Source organism: Onychostruthus taczanowskii, unplaced genomic scaffold (genome assembly GCF_017590055.1).
Source record: "Onychostruthus taczanowskii isolate IOZ18803 unplaced genomic scaffold, ASM1759005v1 scaffold374, whole genome shotgun sequence".
Lineage (NCBI taxonomy): Eukaryota > Metazoa > Chordata > Aves > Passeriformes > Passeridae > Onychostruthus > Onychostruthus taczanowskii.
This window is the reverse complement of record NW_024501171.1, coordinates 31345-39398: the sequence shown is the minus strand read 5'-3', so window position 1 is coordinate 39398 and position 8054 is coordinate 31345. Positions and strand designations below refer to the sequence as shown.

General features: G+C 53.1%; 1 protein-coding gene across 1 annotated transcript in view; it reads left to right on the top strand.

Annotated features, from left to right (window-relative positions):
- Window positions 1-7818, top strand: part of ABCF1 (ATP binding cassette subfamily F member 1) — a gene marked incomplete at its 5' end in the record, with an annotated part of 11517 nt that extends 3699 nt beyond the window's left edge. Inside the window, 8 exon segments of the mRNA XM_041411863.1 lie at window positions 400-483; window positions 1447-1612; window positions 3304-3430; window positions 3539-3609; window positions 4534-4566; window positions 5625-5818; window positions 5971-6077; window positions 7453-7818. Of these exon segments, the coding sequence (XP_041267797.1) occupies window positions 400-483; window positions 1447-1612; window positions 3304-3430; window positions 3539-3609; window positions 4534-4566; window positions 5625-5818; window positions 5971-6077; window positions 7453-7619 (949 nt within the window).
- Between the last annotated feature and the right edge of the window lie 236 nt (window positions 7819-8054).

The window sequence follows — 8054 nt, the reverse complement described above, 5'->3', positions numbered from 1 at the left end:
CCCAGCTGTGCCCAGGTGTGCCCAGGTGTGCCCAGGTGTGTCCCAGGTGCCCCCAGGTGTTTTCAGGTGTACCCCAGGTGCCCCAGCTGTGCCCAGGTGCCCCAGCTGTGCCCAGGTGTGCCCAGGTGTATCCCAGGTGCCCCAGCTGTGCCCAGGTGCCCCCAGGTGTATCCCAGGTGCCCCCAGGTGTGCCCAGATGTTCTCAGGTGTGTCCCAGGTGCCCCCAGGTGCCCCAGCTGTGCCCAGGTGTTTTCAGGTGTATCCCAGGTGCCCCCAGGTGTACCCCAGGTGCCCCAGCTGTGCCCAGGTGCCCCAGCTGTGCCCAGGTGCCCCCAGGTGCCCCCAGGTGTGCCCAGGTGCCCCAGCTGTGCCCAGGTGTTCTCAGGTGTGTCCCCTCAGGGCGCTGTTCCTGGAGCCGACGCTGCTGATGCTGGACGAGCCCACGAATCACCTGGACCTGAACGCCGTCATCTGGCTCAACAAGTGAGGCACACCGGGAAATTTGGGAATTTTGGGGAATTTTGGGGGGGTTTGGGGACTTTGGGGGGTCCCAGGGATTTTTTGGGGATTTTTTCGAGAATTTTTTTGGGGATTTTTGGGCGTATTTTTGGGGTTTTTTGGCATTTTTAGTGGATTTATTCGGATTTTTTGGGGGTTTTTTGGGAATTTTTTAAAAAACGTTTTTAGGATTTTCTTAAAAACTTCTAGGGTTTGTTTGGGGGAGGAATTTTGGGGATTTTTTGGGGGAAATTCAGAGAATTTCCGGTGTTTTTTGAGGATTTTTAGGGTTTTTTTTGGGGAAGTTTTTAATAAGTTTGGGAATTTTGGGGAAATTTGATGGAATTCCAGGGGTTTTTGGAGAATTTTAGGGATTTTGAGGGAGGGTTTTGGGGCGTTTCAGAGAATTTTGTGGCATTTTGGTGAAATTTGAGGGAATTTTGGGGAACTATTTTTTAATTTTGGGGAATTCCAGGGATTTTTGGGAATGTTGAAAACACAAAATTTGGAATATTGAGAAACGGGAGGAAAACCCCAAATTTGGCTGAGCAGGAGCTCGAATTTGGGGCATTTTGGGCTGCTGGGGGCTCCCAAAACTCCCCAATTTTCCCCCAAATCCCACATTTTCCTCCCCAAAATCCCCATTTTTTCCCCTGAACTCCCCATTTTCCCACCCAAATCCCCGTTTTTCCCCAAAAAATTCCCATTTAATCCCCATTTTTTCCCAAAAATTCCCATTTTTCCCCCCAAAATCCCCATTTTTCCCCCAAAATTCCCATTTAATTCCCATTTTTTTCCCCCTGAACTCCCCATTTTCCCCCCAAATCCCCATTTTTCCCCCAAAATTCCCGTTGAATCCCCGTTTTTCCCCCCAAATCCCCCTTTTTTTCCCCATTTCCCCCCCGAATCCCGTTTTTCCCAAAATCGCGCTTTTCCGCCCCGGCCCAGCTACCTGCAGAGCTGGAAGAAGACGCTGCTGGTGGTGTCGCACGACCAGGGCTTCCTGGACGACGTCTGCACCGACATCGTCCACCTGGACAGCCAGAAACTGCATTATTACAGGGGGAACTACAGTGAGATTGGGGGCAAAAAACGGGATTTTGGGAAAAACGGGGAAAAATGGGGAGAAAACGGGAAAAAACAGCGAAAAAACAGTGAAAAAACGGGAAAAAACAGCAAAAAAATGGGGGAAATGGGGAGATGGGAGCTCATCCACCTGGACAGCCAGAAACTGCACTACTACCGGGGCAACTACAGTGAGATTGGGGGCAAAAAACGGGATTTTGGGAAAAATGGGGGAAAACGGGGAAAAACAGTGAAAAAACGGGAAAAAACAGCAAAAAACGGCAAAAAAATGGGGAAAAAATGGAGGAAAAATGGGGGGAAATGGGGAGATGGGAGCTCATCCACCTGGACAGCCAGAAACTGCATTACTACAGGGGGAACTCCAGTGAGATTGGGGGCAAAAAACGGGATTTTGGGAAAAATGGGGGAAAAATGGGAAAAAACAGCAAAACTGGAAAAAAACAGGGAAAAAACGGGAAAAAACAGCAAAAAAATGGGGGAAAAATGGGGGGAAATGGGGAGATGGGAGCTGGTCCTGCTGGACAGCCAGAAACTGCTACAGGGGAACTGCAGTGAGATTGGGGGGAAAAACTGGGATTTTGGGAAAAACGGGGAAAAACGGGGAAAAACAGCAAAAAAACGGGAAAAAAACAGGGAAAAAATGGTAAAAAAATGGGGGGAAAATGGGGGAATGGGAGCTGGTCCAGTGGATTTCCCATGGTTCTGCTCCTGCTGTGGGAATTGCAGTGAGAATTGTGGGAATTTTGGGAATTTTGGGTGGAAAAATGGTAAAAAGCGGAAAAAATTGGAGGAGGAATCTGGGAATTTTGGGGGGAAAAAATCAAGAAAAAAGAAAAGGGAAAATGGGGGGAAAAAAGAGGGAAATGGGGAATGGGAATGAGGGAAAATGGGGCTGGAAATTGGAAAAAAATGGGAAAATTGGGAATGGGGGCAGGGAAAAAAAGGTGAAAAAGAGATAAAAAAGGGATGGGAGGTGGGGGAAAATTGGGAAAATTGGGAAAAAACGGGGAGTGGGAGGGGAAAAATTGGGAATTTTGGGAGGAAACCAAGAAAAGTAGGAAAGTGGGAATTGGGGGGGTTGGGAACGGCCCGAAAATTCCCAAAAAATTGCTGAAAATTGCTGGAAATTCCTGGAAATTCTGGAAAATTCTGGAAAATTCCGGGAAATTCTGGAAAATTCCAGGAAATTCCTGAAAGTTCCGGAATTGCTTGGGGGCGTTTGGGGGGATTTTGGGAGGTTTTGCACTGGTTTGGGGTGGCTTTTTGGGAAATTTGGGGGTTTCAGGGGTGATTTAGGGGAATTTGGGGTGATTTTGGGGATTTCAGGGGGTTTAGGCGTGGTTTTGGGGTGGTTTTGGGGGGATTTTGGGATTTTTGGGGAGGTTTTGGGCGGATTTGGGGAGGTTTGGGGGGGGTGAGAGGATTTTTGGGAGGTTTTAGGGGGGATTCAGGAGGTTTTGGGGTGATTTGGGGGAATTTCAGGGGTTTTCAGGGGGATTTGGGGTGATTTTGGGGGGTTTCAGGGGGTTTGGAGGGGAATTTAGGGGAGGGGGTTTGGGGGATTTAAGGGACACTCCCCAAAAACCCCAAATTCCCCCCCAACAATCCCAGATTTCCACAAAAAAAATCCCAAATTCCCCCAAACACTCCCAAATTTCCCCCCAAAAACCCCAAATTTCTCCCCAACAATCCCAAATTTTCCCCCAAAAATCCCATATTCCCCCCCAAAATCCCAAATTTCCCCAAAATCCCGACTTTGCCCCAACCCCAGGGGTGGATTTTGGCTACGAGGGTCAGGAGCTGCTGTTCCGAAACCTGGACTTCGGCATCGACATGGAGTCCCGAGGTGGGGCCCCAAAATCCGCCCCAAAATCCCCGAAATCGGCCCCAAACCCCCCGGCTTTGCCCAATTTTGCCCAATTTTGCCCAATTTTGCCGGATTTTGCGTTCCCAGTTTGCATCGTGGGCCCCAACGGCGTCGGGAAGAGCACCCTGCTGCAGCTGCTCACCGGGGCCCTGACGCCGGTACGGGGCAAAACCACCAAAAATGGGGAAAAAAAACAAAAATGGGGGAAAAACCCAAAAATGGGGGAAAAACCCAAAAATGGGGGGAAGAAATCTCCAAAAAATGGAGAAAAAAACACCCAAAAATGGGGAAAAAAACCCAAATATGGGGGGAAAACCCAAAAATGGGGGGAAGAAATGCTGAAAAAATGGGGGGAAAAAACCAAAAATGGGGAAAAAACCCAAAAATGGGGAAAAAACCCCAAAAATGGGGGGAAAACCAGAAAATGATGGGAAAAAGAAACCCAAAAATGGGGGAAAAAAACCCAAAAATGGGGGAAAATAAAAAATGGGGGGACGAAATCCTAAAAAAATGGGGGAAAACCTCCAAAAAAGGGGGGAAAAACCCCCAAAAATAGAGGGGAAAAAGCCAAAAAAATGGAGAAAAAAACCCAAAAATGGGGGGGAGAAATCCCAAAAAAATGGGGGAAAATTACAAAAATGGGGAAAAACCAAAAAATGGGGGGAAGAAATCATAAAAAAATGGGGGAAAACCCCCAAAAAATGGGGAAAAAACCTCGAAAAATAGAGGGAAAAAGCAAAAAAAAAAAAGGGGAAAAAACCCCAAAAATGGGGGGGAGAAATCCCAAAAAAATGGGGGAAAATTACAAAAATGGGGAAAACCCAAAAAATGGGGGGAAGAAATCATAAAAAAATGGGGGAAAACCCCCAAAAAATGGGGAAAAAACCTCGAAAAATAGAGGGAAAAAGCAAAAAAAAAAAGGGGAAAAAAACCCAAAAATGGGAGGAAAAAACTCCCAAAAATTTGGGGAAAAACTCCCAAAAATTGGGGGAAAATCCCCCAAAATTTGGGGCAGCCCCCAAAACTCGGGGGGACCCCAAAATTTGGATGTTTTTAACCCTTTCCCCCCCATTTCTCTGCAGCTCCGGGGGCAGATGAGGCGCAACCATCGGCTGGTAAGGGGGCGGGGCCAGAGGGGGCGGGGCCGGAGGGGCGGGGCCTAAGCAGGCGTGGACTTTATTTGGGTGGGGCGGAGCCTAAATGGGTGTGGCATTAACGTGACCAGAATGGGCAGGGCTTAAATAGGTGTGGTTGAGGGTGTGGCTTCCTATGCAAATATTGAAAGGGCGTGGTCATAGAGGGGGTGTGGCCTAATGAGGGTGGGCGTGGCCTCACCGGGAGCGGCACCTCCTGAAGAGAAATTTGGGGCAGGGGAGGAGCCGGTGGGGTGGGCGTGGCTGCTCTTGGGGTGGGAGTGGCTGCTAAAAATGGGCGTGGCTTATCTGGGGCAGGTGTGGCCGCTCTGCGGTGGGTGGGCGTGGCATTGGGCATGTCCCTGACCCCGCCCCGCCCCCCCCCGCAGAAGGTGGGGTTCTTTAACCAGCAGCGGGGGATGGGTGTGGCCGCTCTGTGGTGGGTGTGGCCGCTCTGGGGTGGGCGTGTCTGCTCTGCGGTGGGTGGGCGTGGCAGTGGGCGTGTCCCTGACCCCGCCCCACCCCCCCCGCAGAAGGTGGGGTTCTTTAACCAGCAGCGGGGGATGGGTGTGGCCGCTCTGTGGTGGGTGTGGCCGCTCTGGGGTGGGCGTGTCTGCTCTGCGGTGGGTGGGCGTGGCAGTGGGCGTGTCCCTGACCCCGCCCCACCCCCCCCGCAGAAGGTGGGGTTCTTTAACCAGCAGCGGGGGATGGGTGTGGCCGCTCTGTGGTGGGTGTGGCCGCTCTGTGGTGGGTGTGGCCGCTCTGTGGTGGGTGTGGCCGCTCTGCGGTGGGTGGGCGTGGCAGTGGGCGTGTCCCTGACCCCGCCCCGCCCCCCCCCGCAGAAGGGGGGGTTCTTTAACCAGCAGTGGGGGATGGGAGTATCAGCTCTGTGGTGGGTGTGGCCGCTCTGTGGTGGGTGTGGCCGCTCTGCGGTGGGCGTGGCCGCTCTGGGGTGGGTGTGGCCGCTCTGCGGTGGGCGTGTCTGCTCTGTGGTGGGTGGGCGTGACAGTGGGCGTGTCCCTGGCCCCGCCCCCCCGCAGAAGGTGGGGTTGTTTAACCAGCAGGCGGCCGAGCAGCTGCGCCTGGAGGAGACGGCGGCCGAGTTCCTGCAGCGCAGCTTCAACCTGGCGCACCAGGACGCGCGGCGCTGCCTCGGCCGCTTCGGCCTCGAGGGCCACGCCCACACCCTGCAGATCGCCAAGCTCTCGGGTGGGCGGGGCTAGCGGCTGGGAGGGCGGGGCTAGCGGCTGGGAGGGTGTGGCTAGTGGAGCTCCTGTTCTCATTCCAATCACAGCTCTGGGTGGGGTCTGGGTGTGGTCTGGGTGTGGCCAGGAGGGCGTGGCAATTCTCAGAGGGGCGTGGCCATGCTGGGAGGGGCGTGGCCAGGTGTGAGCTCACCTGAGCGCCCCTCGGCCCCCAGGACGAGCCCACCAACAACCTGGACATCGAATCCATCGACGCCTTGGCTGACGCCATCAACGAGTACAAAGGAGGTGGGGCCTGGGCGGGGCCGGGGGTGGGCGGGGCCGCGGTGATGACGTCATAGCTAGAAATGGGGAGAGGGACCCCAAGAGGGGGAAAATCTGCCTTAGCAGGAGGAGAAAATTCCCAAAGATTGGGACGGGGGATGCCCAAAAATGGAGCAAAAATGGAGCAAAAATGCCCCAAAAGTGTCCCCAAAACAGACCGCAAAGTGATGACATCACAATGATGTCACTGTGACATCACAGCGGTGATCGTGGTGAGCCACGACGCGCGGCTGATCACCGAGTCCAACTGCCCCAAAAATGCCCCAAAAAAACACCCCAGAAACACCCCGAAACCCAAAAATGGAGCAAAAATGCCCCAAAAATGGAGCAAAAATGCCCCAAAAATGGAGCAAAAATGCCCCAAAAATGGAGCAAAAATGCCCCAAAAATGGAGCAAAAATGCCCCAAAAATGGAGCAAAAATGCCCCAAAAATGGAGCAAAAATGCCCCAAAAATGGAGCAAAAATGCCCCAAAAATGGAGCAAAAATGCCCCAAAAATGGAGCAAAAATGCCCCAAAAATGGAGCAAAAATGCCCCAAAAATGGAGCAAAAATGCCCCAAAAATGGAGCAAAAATGCCCCAAAAATGGAGCAAAAATGCCCCAAAAATGGAGCAAAAATGCCCCAAAAATGGAGCAAAAATGCCCCAAAAATGGAGCAAAAATGCCCCAAAAATGGAGCAAAAATGCCCCAAAAATGGAGCAAAAATGCCCCAAAAATGGAGCAAAAATGCCCCAAAAATGGAGCAAAAATGCCCCAAAAATGGAGCAAAAATGCCCCAAAAATGGAGCAAAAATGCCCCAAAAATGGAGCAAAAATGCCCCAAAAGTGTCCCCAAAACAGACCGCAAAGTGATGACATCACAATGATGTCACTGTGACATCACAGCGGTGATCGTGGTGAGCCACGACACGCGGCTGATCACCGAGTCCAACTGCCCCAAAAACACCCCACAACCGCCCCAAAACTGCCCCCAAACCACCCCAAAACCGGACCCCGAAGCGATGACGTCACGCTGACGTCACTGTGACGTCACAGCGGTGATCGTGGTGAGCCACGACGCGCGGCTGATCACCGAGTCCAACTGCCCCAAAAATGCCCCAAAAAAACACCCCAGAAACACCCCGAAACCACCCCAAAACTGCCCCAAAACCGGCCCCCGAAGCGATGACGTCACGCTGACGTCGCTGTGACCTCACAGCGGTGATCGTGGTGTGAGACCAAATACTCCAAAAACACCCCAAAACCGCCCCAAAAACACCCCGAAACCACCCCAAAACCGCCCCAAAACCGGCCCCCGAAGCGATGACGTCACGCTGACGTCACTGTGACGTCACAGCGGTGATCGTGGTGAGCCACGACGCGCGGCTGATCACCGAGACCAACTGCCAGCTGTGGGTGGTGGAGGAGCAGGGCCTGAGCCAGATCGACGGCGACTTCGACGATTACAAACGCGAGGTGCTGGAGGCCCTGGGCGAGGTGGTGGTGCACCGGCCCCGCGAGTGACCGCAGTGACCAGAGTGACCGGCACAGTGACCAGAGTGACCACTGGAGTGACCGCAGTGACCAGAGTGACCAGCACAATGACCAGAGTGACCACAGTGACCACTGGAGTGACCGCAGTGACCGTCAGAGTGGCTGCAGTTACCCGCAGTGACCAGCAGGGGGCAAAGGGAGAAATAAACGGTGGTGGAGCAATGGCGGAGTGGGCGTGGTCTGTGGGCTCATTTGGGTGTGAGGTCAGTGTGGGTGTGGTCGGTGGTCAATTGATGAGGTCAGTGTGGTCAGCACCAGAGTGACCAGCAGAGTGACCAGTGGAGTGACCACAGTGACCACTGGAGTGGCTGCAATTACCCGCAGTGACCAGCAGGGGGCAGGGAGGAATATATGGTGGTGGTGCAATGGCGGAGTGGGCGTGGTCTCTATGGGCATGGTCAGTGG